Genomic DNA, 21,390 nt, shown 5'->3' on the forward strand with positions numbered 1-21,390 from the left:
GTGAGAAAAAGAAAAAAGGGGAAAAAAAGGGCGGAAATTTTATTTTATTTTCCAGCAAACTACATAAATTTATGCGAAAATTTAATATTATTTATTGTACAAACAACAATGATTTATGTCGTTTTCCTATTAAATGACATCAATTTTGTAATTTGTATCGCTGGCAAAATAAACGGCATAAATTTTGTGCTGCTTGAAAAGTAAACATCATTAAACTTAATGATGTGTACTGTGCAAACGGCAGCAATTTATGCCGTTTTCATATTAAACAGCACCAATTTTGTGATTTGTGTTGCTTGTAAATTAACGGTATAAATTTATGCCAATTGCACAGTAAGCATCATTATATTTAATACCATTTATTGTGCAAGCAACTGTAATTTATACTGTTTTTATGTTAAACGATTTGTAATTTGTGCTGCTTGTAAATAAACGGCATAAATTTATATTGCTTTCAAAGGAAGCGGCATTAAATTTAATATCATTTACTGTGCAAACGGCAGTAATTTATGCTGTTTTCATAGTAAATGGCACTAATTTTGTGATTTGTGTTGCTCGTAAATAAATGGCATAAATTTATGCCGCTTGCAGTGTAAGAGGCATTTTTTTTTTTTTTTTTTTTTTTTCTAAAAGTAAAAGACCAATTCCCCTCCATTTCAAATTTTTTCACGTGTGGTTTCAAAATCTCTTTTAATACGTGAGATTTAACGCGTAGAATATTTAATTGAAATGTTGATGAACGATTGAGACAATATTTGAACTTAGGACTTTTAACTTTCATACCATATTAAATTATTATTTATTATTAATCTGATAATAAATAATAAATTTAACCATTTAATCAATTTTAATGCTCACATCAACAATGTAAGGAAGACCTATCTCGTGATGTTATATAATTAGCAATGAAAACTAATAAGCACAACAATAATGAAAATTGCGTTGATCGAGGTAATGCGCAGGCCAATTCCTACTGTGATAAACTTTTTAAAATATAAACAAGAAAAAATGTAGCTTTATTTTATTGTGCATAGACTTGGCCGCTTGGGTGCTCTTGGTCTAGGGATATATCTCACCGTCACCCCCAAAGACTTGGTCACTTGGGTGTTCTGATGTAGGGATATCCATCCAGCTAAAAGATTCAAAGAGAAGACTGAAAATGTGTAAAGTCTAGAGACTTGGTCATATGTATCTTGTTGGAGGCGTCACAACAGAAGAGAAGACTGTAATGTATTTCTTGTTTTTGTTCTTAGTTTCTGCCAGCTCAGATACACGAGTGACGTCTGCCATTTTTCTCCGAGATCGGTGACTAAACTGATACCACTTGTAATGTATTTCTTGTTTTTGTAATATTGAATACTGAATATAGAAGAAAGATTAACAAGAAACACAAGTCTGAACACTTTGAGAGGTCTAAAATCTCCAAGGCTTTATTCAAAAAAAGCTTAAACTCCAAGGAAACAATTACACATTTGACAAATTCGATACAGATTTACTTGTGGGCTTGGGTTAAATACAACCTCTCAGTTGTAAGTTGTAACTACCCACTAACTACTAACTACTAACAACCCAACCCACTAACTCTAGTGCAACTAACCTTCTAACAGCTCAGCCCATTAGGGCTGATTCATAAACTCAAGGCCGAAGGCCCTAACCGAATACCGAATATTCTTACAAACTTAATTTCTCTGATTTTAAAATTTCCTCCTTTAAGTTCTCTCATAAAGCCTTTTTCTTCGACTGAATTTTGAAAGCATGAGAATTATGGATTTATCTGATTGTCAACTCCTAAAAATAATTCCCAATTTTTCAAGGATTTCAAATTGCGAGGAATTGACTCTAGGTGGCATTTGGTACGTATCTGGTTCTTGTTGGCTTCTTCTCAAGCATGAATGGGGAAGTAAGTCCACCTATCCAAGTAAATACGACATGCAAAATATACTGCAAAACAGGGGAAAATTTTTGCGAGCAAATAAAGGAAAATAATGGACAAAAAATAAAGGATTTGAACTTCTAATTTATATGTAGAAAAAAAAACATGTGCATCTCACATGCTTTTTAACAGGTTAGGTTGGAGGAGTTCCTCCAATCTAGTTTGAAAAAAAAATCTTTGTCAAAAAAGAATTTGAAGTACAAAATATGGCTCAGAATAAGCCATTGTTTGAGAATAAGCATTGTTGGGAATAATTATGTTCAAACCAACCTTCAAGTCAGTACCAGCTCAAGAAGGAGAAACAACATATACAATAGATACAAAGTATCCAAGATAATAGGACTCCCGGGATAATCTCATCCCTGGAGATAGACACTAAGTAGTTATTTTCAAGAATACAAAACAGAAGATATAGTCAGATTGGATTCCAAGAATGTAGACATCATGGGACCGAGATTCAATTTAGCCAACAAAGGCCTGGAAACTCATATATCAACCACTTCCAAGGAAATTCGTATTAGAAGCCTACGATTTAAGGACAGAGGTTACGGTTCAAAGATCGTGCTCGGTCCCTAAAAATTTAGGATTGAAATAATTAAATTCCAGATATTCAGGAGAAGATCTCGCTTGGAGGATAATGAGGAAGGAATTCCGAGATTAGGGGATAGAGGAACCCGAGTTTGAGTCAAACTCTGGTAGCGCTCCCAAACCAAAAAGGTGAAACCCTAGCAGCAAGGGTGCTTATCAGACTGCCTATAAATAGGCCCATACCCTAGGTATAAAACTCAGACTGAATTTCAAAAAATTAAGCAAATTTTTTCTAGCATAAACTAACTTAAGCATCGAAGTGAGACCTATGGAAAGATATTTTAGTTTTTATTATTTTGCAGAAATCTTGAAGAACTCAAGGAGCGTGCTGTGTTAATGCCATAAAGAAAAATGTACCAACAAGCATTATTTCAAAATTATTTTTCCTTTTTGCTAACAGACATGTACACCGGCTAATTTCCTCTAATGCTTTTGCTTTTGCTAATAGACATGTACAGATAGAAGGGTGGTCGTTCACCTCTGGTTTATTTTTATTATTTATTTTTTTATATAGAAAAATTAATTAATTAATTTTTTTTCATTTTCATTTTTATTTTGATTTTTATATATTTTTATTAAAAAAACACGTGTCACTTTCTGATTGGGTATCATCACATGCAGCTTTATTAGGATAACAATTAAAACCGTATAGACTAAATTGATAAAGTGAAAATCTTAAGGGGTAATTTGATAAACACACATGCCTCATGGTCCTTTGAAGCATTTTTTCCAAAAATAAAACACGATACACTTTATAGAAAGGGTGTTGCTAGAAGCACTATAATTTTTACAACAAGTCCCTTAAACTTGATGTGATCACTTATAATTGATAAAATGATTAAACAAAGTATATGATTTGTCAATTTAATTAGTTAATGTTAAAGTATTGATTAACTAATTAAATTTACATTTTCTTATTAGTTTAAACTTTTAGAACATTTGGTTATTTAACATAGTATCAAAGCCATGAGCAATGAGTTTGAACCTTAATTTCATAATTATATATTCTACGTGTTAGGCATCACCTATTAAAAAAGAGTTTTTTTTTTATTAACTTAAACTTTTATGATAATTGGTGATCAATTATGAATTGTCACTCACTTTGTAAGAAAATTGCCGTAAAAATTGTAATATCTCAAGCATTTTCTTTTTAAAAAACCTCTCGCACCTTCTTAATAATGATATATTTTGAGAAAAACACGTGTTTATTCTTTCAAGTATGAAGACAAACTTATTCTTTATAAAAATAAAAAATAGAGGCGAGCACCCCCTCTTCTCGATCCGTCGCAGCAATTCCTTATCCTCTGTTAGGATCGAATTACGTATACAATGAGTAATTTTTTTTTTTTTTTAATTACTCATATTTCAAGTGTTGTTGTGCTTATTAGTTGACATCGCTAATTATAACAACAAGAGATGGGTTGTCTCCACTTGTCACTAGGGAAGCTTTCAGCTTTCTCATATTATTGATCCTTACTTCCCATTGTTGTTGTGGGTGCCTATTTGTGTTAAAGTATTGATTAAATTGTTAAATTTATTAATTTTTATCAATTTAAATTTTTAGGATAAGTGATAATTTAATATGGTATCACAACAAAAAATTTTAAATTCGAATATTGTCTTAGTCATTTACCCACATTTCAATTAAAAATTTTACGTGTTGGATCTCACATATTAAAAGAGAGTTTGAACCCACGTATGAAGAAAATTGAAATAAAGAGGAGCTGGTCTTTTGATTTACTTTTAGAGAGACAATTATTATTTCACTTTTTTTTGATCAATTTTGCCCCTCTAGTATAAAGGACCGGAAATGAAATGGAGAGAATCCTTCTCCCACATGTAAAAGAGGTGTTAAAATATTAATTAAATAATTAAATTTACTTGTACTTATCAGTTTAAAGTTTTAGAATAATTGGTCATTCAACAATTAGTGATTTAAATCCCATGGACCTCATTTCGTCATTTTGCTTCTTTTTTTTTTTTTTTTTTTGGCCAGTTAGTCAATGAAGCTTCAACATGAGAAGCACTAAACGGTACGTTGAACCTTCAACATGCTCACGTAGGAGAATGGTGCCTTGCACGTTCTACCGCGTTGAATTACCAAAAACAATCAAAAAATTCCTGCTTGTATTATATATGTATATAGAGAATAAGGCTCTATCCAGCACAAGAAGATAACATGATGAACATGTCGTCGTCCTTCAGAGGCTATGGCAAAGTTGATGCAGCCGAGCAAGCAAAGCTTGAAGAAGCTCGCCGGAAGACCCGAAAGCGAGTCATCATCATAAGCATATCCTCCGTCATTCTCGTCTGCGTTGTAGTCGCCACTGTGCTCGGAACTTCTAATAATTCCGGTGGAAATTCTGCTGATCAGCCTCTCTCCTCTTCTATAAAAGCCATTTGCGACGTCACCTTGTACCCTGACACGTGTTCCACTAGTCTCGCTCCGCTAGCTCACTCGAGCCACATTCAGCCTATCGATGCCTTCAAGTTGGCAACCCAGGTGGCGTTCGCTGAGTTGCAAAAAGTTGCTGATCAGTACTTCTCGGAGCAGAGCAACTTTAATGGTAACGTAAATCACCATTTATTTTATTTTAAAAGTTTAAGTAATTAAGAATACTTGAATTTAATTATTTTAATTTTAAAAAAAAAATCACTTAGCTTCTGAAATTGTTTTTGCTTTTACAATTACTTTTTAAACTTAAAATACTCTCGATTAATGCATTCATCTTCCAATTTATTTTTTTATTTTTTTGAAATTTTAACCTTTTTGTTAAAATTTTCTATTAAATCCTATTGAAATTCTTAAAAAAAAAATAGCCCTATTTCTTTTAAAGAAAATATATAAAAAAAAATTTCAAAGATCCAAGTGTAGGTATTTTTGCAAATTCCGTTAAATCCTGATCAACCCCTAAATCCTTGCAACTTTTTTTCCTTAAAAAAAAAAAAAAGGATGAGTATTTTGAGAATTTTGACACCACTCTATTAGGATTTAATGGAAAATCCAAACGGATTGGTGCAATTGAAAAAAAAAAAAATTGAAAAATAGATACACTAAATTGAGAATTTTGAATGTTTAGGGAGTAATTACACTAATGTGATGAAAGTTTAGGATCGAGTTGAGTGAAGTTTTCATATTTTAACATTCTCCTTTACATGTGAGTTCAAACTCCAACACTTGAAATATTTAACACTTATACTATATTAAATTATCACTTATCTCAAAAATTTAAATTTATAAAAATACATAAATTTAATTATTTAATTTATATTCTAATAGGCAATATGAATGTTGCTGCTTTGGAAAGCTGTCGCCAACTTTTGAGCCTGGCATTGGATCATCTTAATGGCACATTGTTCTCCAGTTCTCTCTCGTTGCTTGATGTTGCTGATGATCTCCAAACATGGCTCAGTTCTGCCGGCACTTATCAGGAGACGTGCAAAGACGGCTTTGAGAATGCAAATGCAACAGCAAAGAGCACTATTGACAATTGGCTCAAGAATTCTACTGAACTAACAAGCAACAGCCTTGCCATCGTATCATGGATTTCAAAGATAGAAAGCGCTTTGAATCTGCGGCGGCGGCGGCTAATGAGTTTTGACCCAGAGTGGCTGAATTCGAAAGATAGGAAGCTACTTGAAACTTCAGATTTGACGACGCAGGCCAACATTGTTGTGGCTCAAGACGGCTCCGGCCAGTGCAAAAACATCAGTGATGCTCTTAAAGCGGTCCCTGACAAAAGCAGCACGAGGTTCGTGATATATGTGAAGAAAGGGATCTACTATGAAAATGTACAGATAAATAAGAACAAGTGGAATGTTCTGATGGTCGGCGATGGAATGAATGATACAATTGTCTCCGGTGGACTCAACTTCGTCGATGGGACTCCAACGTATTCAACGGCAACATTTGCAGTAGCTGGCAAAGGCTTCATTGCTATAGACATGGGGTTTTGCAACACTGCCGGAGCAATCAAGCACCAGGCGGTGGCCCTATTATCAGACTCGGACAAATCCGTCTTCTACAGGTTATTAAATCACTAGTTATCTTAATTTTTTTTTTTTTCTCTTCTATTCAATGCTGGGAGAGGAGGAAAAGGGAATTCAAGGGAAATAAAAAAATAAAAAATAAAAAAACAGCGATATAATCTTCCTAAGATCGAACAGTTGGAAATTGGTCAAATAAATTGTCAGGCCGTAATACTAGAATTCCTTCTAGTGTCATTTAGTGGTATTTTTATTTATTTATTTATTATTAAAAACAAATAAAACAGAATACCATATCAGTATAAAAAGACTTTTAAAAGACTCTAGAATGAGTTCTAACATTTCTCATCAAATAAATTGATACATACAATAAAGGTGGTTACAAAAGGTAAAGTTCTGTAAACGGAACAAAACCCAAAAGGCTTAACGACACAACCATCAATGGTCGGTAGAGAGAGTGAAAACTATGTCTAACAAAAAAAAAAAAAGCCAGCACAAAAACCTAACGAAAATTAAAAATAAAATAAAATAAAATAAAATTAAGAAAACAAAAATAGAAATAAAGAGAACAGAAAAACACAGGAAATATAAAAAAGACAGCAACTAAAATTATTGAAAATAGAAAAAATCAATCTAATCATTTAATTTATATTTTAACCCTCTCATTCATGTGTGACTGAAACAGGTGTTCAATGGATGCATTTCAAGACACCCTCTACGCACACACCAACCGGCAGTTTTACCGTGAATGCAACATCACTGGGACGGTTGATTTTATCTTCGGAAACTCGGCGGTGGTTTTGCAGAACTGTACAATCCGGCCTAGATTACCGTTACCTGGCCAGCAGAACACCATCACGGCGCAAGGCAAGGCTGACCCAAATCAGAACACTGGAATCTCGATCCAGAATTGCAGCATCACGCCGTATGGGGACTTGAGTTCAGTCCAAACATATCTTGGACGGCCATGGAAGAATTACTCCACAACTGTGTATATAGGTAACTATTTGGAGAGCTTCATCGACCCCAGTGGATGGTTGCCATGGATAGGCACGTCAGCCCCAAACACCATATTTTACAGTGAGTTTCAAAACTATGGCCCCGGTTCTACGCTGGAAAATAGAGTTAACTGGGTGGGAGTAAAGAATAACATGACCAGCAAACAAGCCAAGAAATTCACAGTGGGTTCATTCATCAAAGGGAAACAGTGGATTTCGGATGCAGGGGTTCCCTATCAATCTGGCCTGTGAGGCTGTGACAAAATATGGGTCATTTCATGCAAGGAAAACAGCAATATTGCCAATGCATTTTGTTTTCTACAACGTACACTTGTAAGATATTTGAAATGAGATTTAATTTATTGATTTGGTTTGAATGAATTACACTTGGCCCGTGTAAAAGTTTATATAAGATACCAATATTGCTAAACAAAGATCATTTTAATTAGAATATTAATTAAATTATTTAATTTATCAATTTTTATTATATAATGCAAGTTTTTAGAATAAGTTGTGATTTAACATAATATTTGAGCATGGGTCCACACGTAAGGGTCAAGAGAGTGTTAGAATATGAAAAAAGTAATTAAATTCACCGAAAATGCCCTTAACTTTGGATGGCTTTTTAATTTTTACCATTGAAAAATCAAAATTACTCTTTGTTATCATTAATTAGTGCAAAGATTTTTCCTTTCATTCTTTCTTTTTTTCTTTGTTTAAAAAAAAAAATGGTAATTTTGATTTTTCAATGGTCAAAATAAGAGTATTTTGGATAGATTTTGGTCAAATTTGATTTTCCGTCCAGCATAACGGTCAAGACTAACGGACGGAGCTAAGTTGTAACAAAATGGCAGTTTGATGTATCTAAGTGTCAGACATGTCAGCTCACAGAGCTAAAAAAAAAAAAAAAAAAAAAAAAAAAAGAAGAAAAGAAGTTGTTGTTAGTTTAGAGAGCCAAAGTATATTTATCCCCGTAATCAAGGGCACATCTCACCCTAAATACTCTTCCATGCCCCCTCCAGTATATGGTAATTGACAAAATTAGCTAGCATGTGCATCTTGTGAAGCAAAACTTGATTTTGGGTAAAATATTGTAATTGGGCTTGTAGTCTTTGTTATGGCACAATAGAGTTTTAGTCTTTGACTAGAAAACTCTTTTAATATCTCGAATCAAAAATATATTTTTAAAGTAGTTAGAAATTGTGATTAATTAATGAGAAAATTGAGATAGTAGTTAAAAATTATGATTATTAAGATATTTAATGGTTGTTGGATCGACGGTGGTATAAATTACCAATAGTCTCTGAGAAGAATATTCATTGTAGATGCCTTCCAGAACAAGCAAAACTTGCTACCTGGAAATGATAAAGCTTTGTTTGGGAGTTGACTAACTCATATCCTTCTAAAATTTAAAAAACCTAGGCAGTTGTGATGTTTTGGGCCGCTGAGCCCATTTTTTATTTGGGTTTCTTTTGGGCTTTTCAAATCAATTCGATCCATATGTCAAGTTCGGTTAGTTTTCAGCCTTAATGATCATGCCCAGCCCACATCATTTTTACCTGTGTGCATTAATACCAAATGATTGTTTTAAGAAGTGACACAGATTTCTTTCAAATTCAGTCTATAAAAATGTCATGTATACATTTGCACGTGTATTTTACATGTACTATTAATAGCAAAGACAAAATTAAAAAAAAAACTTATTTAAAAAATATATATTTTTCACGTACTATTCAAAAGTTCATCTGCTCAATAAGTTAACATTTTTATAAATCGAATTGAACGAAAACTCTGTCCAGAAAGAAAAACCTAACTTGCTGGTTTTTACCCAACCTGCATGCAATAATTGGAGCAATAAGTCCACACATTCGCTTACCCAGCACTCATGGTTTTTACTCACAAATAATTGCTGCAATAAATATCCAATCATGGCCGTCATTAATATCAATAATTTAAAGGCCATAGAAATTTGGACCCGAGTGTGGATTAAGTAGGAAAAAAACAAGGTCAAATTTTGAGTTTTCTCACGTAACCGAATTCCCAACTTGCATATGAAATTGTTTAGAAAACAAAAACAAGAGCAAATCCATTAGAGTTTGCTTTCAAACAAGCTACAACCATTAAATTATTAGTTATTTTATATATTTAAACAGACAGAAAAAGATAAATATAATCATTTAATATTTTTTACATAAAAAACCCTAAATCATGGAAAATCTAATTCATTGAAATTTTGTTTAGTAAATTGGAAGAATTCCTGCTGTGGTTTGAGAATATTTTTAGTTTTAATAAAAAAAAGAAAAAGAATTGACAACTTAAAAGACAAGGAAAAACAAAAAAACAAAATAGTGGAAAGAAAAACAAAATGAGATCGAAGAGTAGGATCAGTATGGCTGGCAATTTTTGACACAACCTGCAAACCTGACACGAAGTTATAGTTTTGGGTTTTATATTAATCATGTTCGGATCATAAACGAGTTAATCCGTTTACAATCGTGTCAAATGGGTTAACCTGCGGGTCAAGCGAGTTGACCCGTTAACACGTTAACGAAAAAAAAAATAATAGAATTCCACGAAACCAAAAGACCCTAATCTCCTATTCCTACTCCTAACCCTAAAACATCACATTTGTTCAGTTCCTAACCCTCCCTAGTCCCTCTAGGCTCTACGGTGCCACACCACCCTCCCTCAAACTCGTCTCCAGCCGTCCAGCACTGTCCAGTGCCCGTGAGACCGTGACTCTTTAGCGCCACCACCAAGGCCGTCGTCTCGTCTACTCTCCCTTTCTCTCAGTCTCTCTGTCTTCCTCTAGCGGCGCCACCCTCCCTCAAACTCATCTCTAGCCTTCCAACGCTGCCCCTGAGGTTGTGACTCTCTAGTGCTGCCACCAAGGCCATTGTCTTGTCTACTCTCCCTTTGTCTCAGTCTCTCCACCGCTGCTATTGATTGTCGAGCACTGCTAAGCTGATCGTAACTCTCCTCTCTAGCCCTGCCAAGCTGCTCATGACTCTCCTCTCTACCGTTGTCAAGCCACTCGTGACTCTCCTATCTAAACTTCAGCACAGCTCATCCGAAAGGTAAACATTTGGTGACCAAGTGATTCTTCTTCTTCTGTTATGTAACGAATTTTATAATAAAATCTATAATTTTGAATTTTTTTGATGTATTTCGTTTTAGATGATTGAATGAAAAAGGAATGGATTTGGTAGTGTGTGCTAGGCAAATCATAGAGTTTGAGTTGATGAAAAATTTCAAGTATATTTTCAATTAAGAAATGAATTGGGTCAGTTGGATTATGTCAACCCGGCACAACCCGTTAGTTAAACGGGTATATCGTGTCTTGTCGAGTAACTCAGCTCATAAACATGTCGTGTTCGGGTTTATAGTGTCAACCCGTTTAGCTAATCATGTCGGGTTTGAGTTGGTCTTAACGGATTGACAGGTTAGTCAGATCAACCCAAACCCAATACGTCAACCAGTTTTGTCAACCCAGGACAAGAGGTCAAGTAAATGAAGCAACTTGAATTAAATAATGTCAAGTAAATGAAACAACTTTGAATTCTAGTTACGTATTATTTTTGGTTTGGCTTTGTTTTCAAGCAATTAATGATAAAGCCAAACCCCATGAATATGCCACTTCTGTCGGAATCGACGCTGGCTTTCAAAATAATGGACCACCCTCGTATTAAAAGTCATCGAAATTACGACATGCCTCACAAACTTGACAAATAAATATCTTCTTCTCCAATTTTTTTTTTTTTTTCTTTTAATTCAATGATTAGGATCTACTGCAATTTGTCAACAATTTTAGACTGTACATATGAAAAAGTTTATATAAGACCTACTTGCTCAAATAAATAGCCGAACAATCCTCATTTATTTGAACATATAAGTCTCATATGGGCTAATTTGAACAGCACATTGCTGAAAATCTCTATCTTTTTATAGAGAGGGCTAAACATTGAATATTATCAGCTAATAAAAAATAACCATTTACTTAATACTCTAACACTTAACTCTTATTCAACAAGTGAGATTCAATACATGACACGTGACTAAAATAGAGAGTATACTAATACCATGTTAAATTATCATTTATTTTAAAAGTTTAAACTGATAAAAAATAGTAAACTTAATCATTTATATACTATAATATATTGAAAATGCAAATTTACATATTCTCTAATCAAAGTATATCTCAGGATTTCCGTTCAATATGGGGGTATAAAATATCGATACAACTTGCTCAAACCCTCTCAAATATAATCTACTGTTTATTGAGCCGGTGATAACAGTTTATTTGGACACCCTTCCACGCCCTTAACTTTCATTTTTATTTACGTAAAGTATCATAAAAATGTCTATGCTGCAGCAACCCCGGCAAAGAACACCAGCGGACCGGAGCAGGGCGACACGGAGTAATCAAGCGGTGGCTTCAGTGCTCCAGACGCACACTTCTCTTTGTAATCATCACTTCTAATATGCTTGTCACGGCACTCGGAGCTGCAAAATGCTTTTTCCCCTCTGCAAAGGTCCATAAAGTGGTGTTTGATCAGTGAAAATTAATATGTGGGGTATCTCCAAAAAGATCTCCAGGTTTGAATTATAAAACAAAACCCCAAAAGAATCAAGACCACATACAGAAGCAAACAAGATCAACGGGAGACTTCAACAGCAACAAATATCTCCAATAAAGAGAGGGGGACAGCATAATAAGGACTGCTAACTTTATTACTTACAAAAAAAAAAAAAAAAAAAAAACTTTATGAACCATGTAAGAACCAAGTGGGAATTTATGAAATTGCTCATCCCAACGCCCCCACCAAACCAAATGTAGAGACAAAAGATAGTCAACCTAGAATCATCCTATAACTAGAAATATCAAAGATTTGAACTTGAGAAATAGAAGAGAATGCTCTTTGATAAAATAAATGGCTAAAAAAAACCCCACTCAAAGATTGAAGCGAACTCTTCAAGTGGAAGCCAATGAAAAGATTTGAAAAATATGAAGATGAAACAGTCTCATTAGACGCCTAAGAGGGTAACTGGAAAAAACAGTAACACATCATTTGGTTGCCAAGAATATGCTCAATGGTGAAAATATTGACTCCTGAGAGTTGAATGCAATAAAAGATGCAAGTTGAAAGTGTAAATTAAGAAAACAGCTATCATCCTGATCCTATCTGTTTCAACTTCATTGAGAATAAATATGCATGTTTCAAATGAATGCCAGCATAAATCACACCTGGCATTACTTCTTGAGCGTGAAATAGAGTATGAAAATAATAGTCAAACTAATATGAGCATTTATATTCCTTCCTAAGAAACTTGAAACTGCAAATTGCAGCTTGCACTAATAATTATGCTGCTTAAATCAGCAACTTAAAGCCATATCCATATAATGAAAAAGCAAACAAGAGTTTGACTGGATACATTTTTTATTAGAAGTCACAACAAAGAGCTTGAGAGGGACAATAAATTTAGAGGTTGAACATTTATGTTTCCTAAAGGCTTTTGTTTCGAAACAAAAACAAAGATTGAGGAAATATTGCTTGAAGAATAGATTAAGAAGATCTCATGATTTCGATGAACGGTAGGATTTCTAATAAAAAAAAAATGTATTAGAAGAGAAGCACATGTAGAAGTAATCATCCTGGCTGCTCTAATGACATATCATATATGTGCGGCCTAGAAGATGAACAATTAGCAATAATAAAACTCTACTCTAGATCTGCAAGAGACTGCCATGCATATGGAACCCAAGCTCCAAAACCAGGTTGATGGGCCAAGTCACTGACTTTGCCTGTCCTGCTGATATATTTCTTGATAAAAAGATTTCTGTTAAAGGTATCAGCAGAGTGACTAGCATGGACTACCGACTACTCAAAGCCTATATATGTTCTATTAATGAAATTATCATTCAAACAGCTCTACGACGAATTATCACAAGCAGAAAAGTATCTGTTTATAACATGCACTTATTATCAGCCTATTGACAAGGCTCTCAAAGACCCCCTAACTATTTACAAAACCAGAGGACCAGCCTGTACCTGAAGACAAGGCTTTAAATAGGGAAAACAATATCAAAGCTCCCAAGTATGCAGAAATCATTAATTAGAGCCTCCACTTTAGTTCAAAGGCTACCCATAAACCAAAACTAGGTATATAACTAGAATCGGTTCACAAATTCACAGATCAGTCATCACTAGATTACTATCTACATCTAGCTATTTCAATGCAAGAACTAATATGCGAAACCAAAAGGACATAAAAATATCCACAAGGTTTGCTATATTCATTAATCCTTCTAAACCAACCCAAACTTCAAGTGCATAAAACAATTCCGAACACAAACTTCCCACAAAGACAACAATATAAAAACAATCAAACAATAACCATAATTCAAAATTCAATCATGCTCAGTCCACTGTGAATCCATGACTTAAAATATTCAAGAAACTAACTTTTCGACCAAAAAGGCTTTATCTTGAGGACAACAACATAATCCAAAACTCACTCAAGTCACAGATCATTCACAATCCCAAGTCCCAACCAACCCAGATTATCAAGCCAAGGAATTAAGGAAACAAACTAAAAGAACATAAGCATCATGTTTTCTTTACCTGTACATGAAAATGTCCAGCCCATGAAGCTGCTTCTTGCAAAGATAGCAAGAACTAAGAAAATCGGCAGTCCAAAACTCCATCCTGGCCTCACCAACATTCACAGGGGAAGCAGAGAACACTATGACCCCACTGTCGTTCACCACACAAGCAGCACCGCAACAATCACCAACAATCCCATTAAGCTTATCATCGAAATACACGCGCTTCTCAACCACTTTGCTCCCCAGATGCGAAATCACACAAGTATAGCTCTCAGACATCTCATCCACCTCCTCATCTCTCTCCTTATCACTCACTGGACCTCTGAAATTCGCGGCTGCCTTCGCAGACGACAAGATGGGGATCGGTGTCGATCTGGGCGACACCACCGCTGAATTAGCCGAGATTTTTTGGCTCAAATCGGTCATGGCAGCCACTATGCCAAGCCCAACCACGTCTCCCTGGAAATTCCTAGGAGATTTCGAGGGACTCGGAGACTTATCCAAGGAAAACGACTCTGAGAGAGTAGTGAAAAGGGAAAGGTTGATCGTGGGTCTCTTTTTCCCTGGGAAATTCTCCATTTTCCGGGCAAATTATCAACTGGGTATCCCTCAAAACCCCACTCAGGAAAACCTGAGTTCTAGAAACAGTTCTGCTACAGAAGACTCAGAGTGATACTCTTTTCAAGTCTAGGCGACATTGAGATATGACACAGAAATCGTCGCCTAGAGAGAGAGAGAGAAAGAAAGAGACTTCTGCTAAATTTAGAGGAGTGATGTTGAAGCAAGTAGAGGGTCTCTTCTTTTGCTAAATATAGTTTCAGAGAGAGAGAGAGAGAGAGAGTACTTTTCAGCTCTCTCCTCTGGTCTCCAAAGCCTGTGGTTTTGGGGAGGTGGAATTTAAACGGTTCGTTCTAATAATAATTGCTTTTTTTATTTTATTTTATTTTATGATATTGAAAAATAATTGTTTGTATGAATAGTTTTTGGTGATAATTGTCTGGTTGTCGTTTTCCTTCTTTTTTCTCTTCCTTCTTGATTAACCAACCATGTTGCTTTCAAGTTCAAGATTCTTATGCTATTATAATATTATTATACACCATTTTGTAAATCTTTTCCTAAGTAATTAAACTCTGTCTTCCTTTTTGTATACTTCTCAAGTTGTTCTACCAAAAAAGCTACACAAAAAAAAAAAAAATTGTATACTAGAAGATTCCATTTGTATTAGTATTTGATCAAGATGCTAAATTACAAGCAAAATAAGCTGTATACGGCTCAGGAATTTGAAAAAATATTTGGTGAGATGTTACCGTGTACTCACCAAATTTTGTGAACATTTTTCTCTTATCAAAAGTTTTTTTTTTTAAAAAAATATTTTTAAATCTTAAACATTCTCTATCCTCTCAACAGAGAATAAATAAACAAAATTTAAATAGAATAATGAAAGTAGATAAATAAAATTGAGCAGGAGAGCATCCATAGTTATACAAATGTCATTGTTATGTGAATTTTATCCTTCGTTTATTTTAGTGTAAAATTATTTCTGTCATAAAATATTTTATGAGAAGTCATTTTTCAAGAAAATATTTTCCGACAAAAATATTTTTCGGTGTTTGGCGCATATAAAAAATCACAAATATTTTTTATATTTTCATTCAATCATATTAACTTATAAAAATTAATTTTTATTCACAACATTAAAATATTAATGCAAAATAATATTAAAAAAAAACAACTAAAAAATTATGGTTAATTAAGATATATACATTGACTAACAATAATCATATTTTTTAAAATTTGGATTATTTTTAAAGTGGCCGGAAGCCAGCCAGATCTGGCAAGAACGGCCAGATCCAAACAACGAAAAATGTCGAAATCATTTTTCAGAAACTATTTAACACCAAAACAAACGGAGCATTATTAAACCATAATACCTCTTGGCATTTATGTGAAATGCTTTTAATGTTGAGATAGATCTTAAGAATTGGGTATTTATTACTTTTAGTCAACAAAGAATTATTGAGGGCCCAAACTAAAATATGTGGTAATCATTAATCCAATGAAACTTCATGGTTTATTTAAAACTAAAGTCAAATTTTAAGATTTACTATGTAATTAGCTCTATTAATAAAGTAGCAAGATTAATTATGTATATACACTTAATTGCTGCACCAAATATGAAGGAATGTTAAGAGTCTTAGGACTCTATATAACAAGGTCAATAATTGAACTTTTTAAAATTGTATCCTAGGCTTCTCACTTCTAGAAACATTAGTAAGAAAATATAGTTTTAGAACAAATTAGTAAGAAATGTAAGAAATAAGGACATGTCATGTCAGATACAATCAAATTTAATTATTTAATGGCTGTGTAATAAGTGTCATATGGATTGCTACATCAATTTATAAGGATCTTATAATTATAATAATAGGCACGGTTTAGCAAACCATTCCATTTTAAAAAATAATAATAATAAATAATTAAAAATAAACTAAAAACATTCATACTTTTTATATCATATCAATAACTTTTCATTACTATTTTCTTTTAAAAAAAAAAATCTATATATATATTAGAAAACTTAACTTTTTCACTTTTCCTTAAAAAAATTTCACTATATATTACATCAATCACTTCTTATTACTATTCAAACAAAATTTTTACTATCATCGTTTACCAAACATACCCGTAGAATCTCTCTTCGTATAAAAAAGTAAAATAAAATAAATAAAATAAAAAACTAATTTTAAAAATAGAATGTCACGTGAATGGCAAAGAGAACTACAAAAGAGAACAAAATAGCTATCAAAATACTACTTGTATACCCACTAGATTTTATGATGTGCCTCGGTAGATATAAAATTTGTCACACCAATCTTGTGCGGCACATGAGGACAAAGGAAGAAAAGCAATAAAAACTACTCAACTTTGTACAACTAGTCATCATTATATTCTATTGGCATTATGCTTAAACTAATTAATTTATGAACTTGCTTTAATCTTTATGGTGCGGATTTTAACTACATACCACGCATATGGAAACAAAATTGATTACCATATGCTAATGCTACGATTAGTTCAACCAAACGTACAACCAAAAGCTACAATGACACTTAAAATAAGAAACAACCCATCTATCCTACCATATTGGTTTGAGTGTTGTTAGGAATATTACGGGTTGGTTTGTTAATATGTTTTTGAAGATATTTTTTATTTTTTATTTTAAAAAAAAATGTTTTGATATGATACAAAGGTTAAACTGCTTTTAAAAGTGTTTACATTTACGTACTTATTTTGAGAAACTCAAATAGATGTAAAGTCGTATTTGTTAAAAAATAAATTCAAAATAATATGTTAGCTTTTACCTCTCCAAAATTTAAGCATCTTTTTTCTCAAAATATTCCCCGATCAAGAAAAGAAAACAAATTTATTAGAAGTGTTTTGTGCTTTGAGAAGTATTTTGTTGTTACCAACTTACCGTGCACAACAATGATGAATAATATATACGGAATCGAAAAGAGAGAGAGAGAAAGAAAAAAATAAGACACAAATTTACGTGGTTCAACAATGTGTTTACGTCTACAAGAGTGCGGTTATATTTAATAATGATTGAAGGTTATAACATAACATATTTATAATAAAATCCTACTGAACAGACAGATATGAAAAACCCTAAAATATCCTATACCGTACCGCTCCGCCAACTGGCCACTTTACTGGTAGTCTCGTATTACTCTCTATGCTCAAGAGAATATGAGTAACTTGTTCCAACATATTTTATATTGTTTGTTAGTATATTCTAGAGAACAAAAACCAAATTCCTTAACAAACATGACTTGCAGCTTTTACTACAAGCCTCTTACAAATGGATGTGGCAATCTTCATGGCACTTATTACGTCAGCCATTACATAATTAAGTTTACCTGTCAATTTTTTTACTCATGTACTACCTCATGACAATTATATAAACTGCTACGTGAATTTGTAATGAAATTATAATAAAAGCTAGAGTATCCGGTATTGATTTTTTTATTTTTGCTTTAGGTTTGGCCGGTTGGCTCTTTTCCCCCCACATATAAACTTTATGTTTTGTTGAAATGGAGGTCAAATTTAATTATTCTCAAAGCACATTGGATCACTACAACAATAAATATAACCAAGATGATAGACACTTTTTGTACCCAACTTGCCTTTTCTTTTTCTACACAATTAAAGTTGTTCACTTCCCATACCTTTTGAATGATTAAACCACCTCAGAGAAATTTCCTCTTCTTGTCTTTAGTTGGTATAACTTTAACCATCTTTAAAAAGCATACATCACTTTTATTCTTTGCTCTTTGCATCTTTGATTCTTTATGCATTTTATCACCCTTATCATGACCATTTCTCCTGCACAACATGGTGCATTCTCCTGTGCACAGCATGCTCATCATTTTTGCTGCAAAAAGGAGACATTGCTGAAAGAAAATATAATTAAATGAAAAATAAAATAAATACAATGGATTTTATGTATGGTTGGTAATATGGGTGCATGAGCGTGTTGTGTTTGAGTCGACTAGCTTAATTCGCAAACTTGTTAAAGGTTACACCCTTCAACTTGAACACGACCTACAAGTAACCCGACGTGTCAGGTCAAGCTGTTTGACCCGTTTAGTAAATGGGTCAAGTTGTTTGACTTGTTTAGACCATAAAGCGGCTTGTTTGACCTAACCCGACACGGTTTGTTTGACCTATTTCAACTTGTAGTTATTATATAAAATATATATATATAATTTCATAAACGAGTCAAGTGGGTTGACCTGTTTACGACTTGAACCCGTTTATACCAAACTCTAACCCTCTAATGTCATGTTGGATTCGTGAGTCATATAAAAAATTAATAGCCCTAATTTTACGTTGTTCGGTCTATGACCTACATTTACAGGATAAAACCAACTATTCTTTATCTTATCCCGTTAATCAAAATGACTTGGTTAGGTATTCATAAACTACAAAGGATCCTTTTTAGCTTCCAATATTAACCTCACTCATTTACATAGCATATAACTTCCAATTGCCTTATACATTTTAAGTAACTCTCATACGTAGAATAAATCCTACGTAACTCCATATAACTCCCGTGTAAATTTTATGTAACTCCCATAATATATTATAATAATTATAACTTATTAACCCCAATAATAGTTTAGAGGGGGGAGGACATTACAAACTACTGGTAGTTAGAATAGAGTAAATGAGCTTTTCCCAATTAAGTAAAATATAGCCTTCTAAAACCATTTTTTATTTTTTTTGCCTGACATAAAACTATTGTTGGGGAGATTTACTCAAGGAAGTTTTTGAAGGAGATCATAATATAAGATATCATTCAATTTAAAAGTTTAAGCTCATGGATTTTGGCCAATTGTATTATATTAACATCTTATTCTTATGATATGCTAGCTTCCAATGTCACATGCACTTAATTGTTTTTGCACTCAAATGTATATAATCAATAATCTTAGCTTCCTTTGATGTGTAAGTTCATTGTATGCTACATCACCTATTGTAACTCCCTGGCTCTAATACTTTGAGAAAATTCTTTCAATGAGACCACGATATATATAACATATTAAGATAACACTTAATAATAATAATAATAATAATAATAATAATAATAATAATAATAATAATATCAAGCAATTTAAAAGTTTAAGGTAAAGAATTTGGGTTCAGTTTTACTATACCTTTCTTTTTCTTTTTTTAATGATATGTTTGGAATACAAGACTTAATTATTTTTAATGTACATCAATATTCAACAGCTACAATAATACTATTTGAGTTGAAATTGCTACCTTTCCTTACTATTCTTTGTTCCATCATATTTCTCAAAAAAAGTAAGGGGACCCATCATTCATTGCAAAAAAAAAAAAAAAAAAAAAAAAAAAAAAAAAAAAAAAAAAAAAACAGAAAAGAAAAAAGGGACCCATCATTCCTCGGGGCAGCAACTATCATGGACAGTTGGTTTTACTTTTTCCTAACACAACAATTATGTAAGAGTATGCACTTTTGTAAATACATGGGATGAGATATATGTAATGGAGCCCACAACATGGAATAGTGGGTCCTATCTTAGGTGTTTACGGTTAAAAAAATATTAGAATATCTTTTAGTATTCTTCTAGAATGACATAAATATAATTAAAAAATTATATCTATGTCCTTTTGAATGGTATAGATGTAATTTTTTAATCAAAAAAATTATATTTATGCCATTTCAGAAGAACACCAGAAAATACTCTAGCATTCTTTTTACAGTTATACATAAGTTGTGCACAACTGTTATGCACCAATCATCTTCCATTTGGATAATAGCCGGTGTAAGCTGAAAATTCAAACCAGTTTCACAATTGTCCGTCAAAGTTCAACGTGTAATAAACTAAGAATGAACAAGACTAAAAGAGTAAGGCTAAAAATAAGCTTTTATTTCACAATTATTGTAAGATGGGTGATAGTGTTAATTAGCTCTTGTTAAAAGAAAACAATAAATAATAATTGATTGATACTGTTACGTTAATAATGTAGGACAATAGTAAGATAAAATTATAGTTTTTAGCATCGATCTGACTCTTGTAGGAGTGAAAAAAGTGTGAGAACACAAAGTCATGAACAATAGTATTGTTACGATGTTAAGTAGATGATTAAATTTACTATTTCTTATTAATTTAAGTTTTTGGGACAAGTAAGTGTCATGAGTTTAAATTTTGTCTCCGTAATTCACTTTCAATTGCATATTCTACGAGTTGGGCTTAACTTATTGAAGGGAAGATCAAGTTCAAAGCAAAGCATTAAAATATTAATTAAATCATTTCATATCGTGTGGGCTTAAACTTTTCCTTAATTAATGATGCCAAGAACCTATAATATTTAATTGAAATGGAAAGTAAATGCAATTAATTTATATTCTAAAGAATAAAACCAACCTATGCAAGAAAATAAATCAGTCAGATAAATAAGGAAAATATTCTAAATATATTATAACATTAACAAATAGAATATCAGGGGCTGCCACCTATAGTGGGACAAAATAGAACACAGGGCATTCAAGAGTATTAAAGACAGAATATGAAAAAGGCTGAATGGAACCTCAAATTCCTATCACAAGTAAGGAAGTAAATTTTACTGAAAGCAGTAGTTCAAGCTATACCCATGTATAGCAAGAGCATCTTCATGTTACCAAAATCCTTCGCAAGGAGCTAAATGCAATGATGCAATGGTTCTGGTGGGGGCACCAAAATAATGAA

At 32.9% G+C, this 21,390-nt stretch overlaps 2 protein-coding genes across 2 annotated transcripts; one reads left to right on the forward strand and one right to left on the reverse strand.

Moving 5' to 3' along the window:
- The first annotated feature begins 4,675 nt into the window (after positions 1–4,675).
- LOC133865241 (probable pectinesterase/pectinesterase inhibitor 46) lies at positions 4,676–7,887 on the forward strand. The gene is made up of 3 exons (XM_062301609.1): positions 4,676–5,088; positions 5,802–6,549; positions 7,194–7,887. The coding sequence occupies exons 1-3, from the start codon at positions 4,701–4,703 to the stop codon at positions 7,756–7,758; spliced, it is 1,701 nt and encodes a 566-aa protein (XP_062157593.1). The 5' UTR covers positions 4,676–4,700; the 3' UTR covers positions 7,759–7,887.
- A 3,743-nt stretch (positions 7,888–11,630) lies between these two features.
- LOC133866384 (FCS-Like Zinc finger 14-like) lies at positions 11,631–14,989 on the reverse strand. The gene is made up of 2 exons (XM_062302892.1): positions 14,130–14,989; positions 11,631–12,030 (listed from the first exon to the last, which is right to left on the reverse strand). The coding sequence occupies exons 1-2, from the start codon at positions 14,690–14,692 to the stop codon at positions 11,868–11,870; spliced, it is 726 nt and encodes a 241-aa protein (XP_062158876.1). The 5' UTR covers positions 14,693–14,989; the 3' UTR covers positions 11,631–11,867.
- Positions 14,990–21,390: the final 6,401 nt, after the last annotated feature.

Source organism: Alnus glutinosa, chromosome 4, assembly GCF_958979055.1.
Source record: "Alnus glutinosa chromosome 4, dhAlnGlut1.1, whole genome shotgun sequence".
In the NCBI taxonomy this organism is placed as follows: Eukaryota; Viridiplantae; Streptophyta; class Magnoliopsida; order Fagales; family Betulaceae; genus Alnus; species Alnus glutinosa.

Coding starts and splice junctions, on each gene's coding strand:
- LOC133865241 (XM_062301609.1), top strand. CDS start 4,701: ATGATGAACATGTCGTCGTCCTTCAGAGGCTATGGCAAAGTTGATGCA. Junction 5,089..5,801: donor GGAGCAGAGCAACTTTAATG/GTAACGTAAATC, acceptor ATATTCTAATAG/GCAATATGAATGTTGCTGCT. Junction 6,550..7,193: donor GACAAATCCGTCTTCTACAG/GTTATTAAATCA, acceptor TGACTGAAACAG/GTGTTCAATGGATGCATTTC.
- LOC133866384 (XM_062302892.1), bottom strand. CDS start 14,692: ATGGAGAATTTCCCAGGGAAAAAGAGACCCACGATCAACCTTTCCCTT. Junction 12,031..14,129: donor CTGGACATTTTCATGTACAG/GTAAAGAAAACA, acceptor GGACCTTTGCAG/AGGGGAAAAAGCATTTTGCA.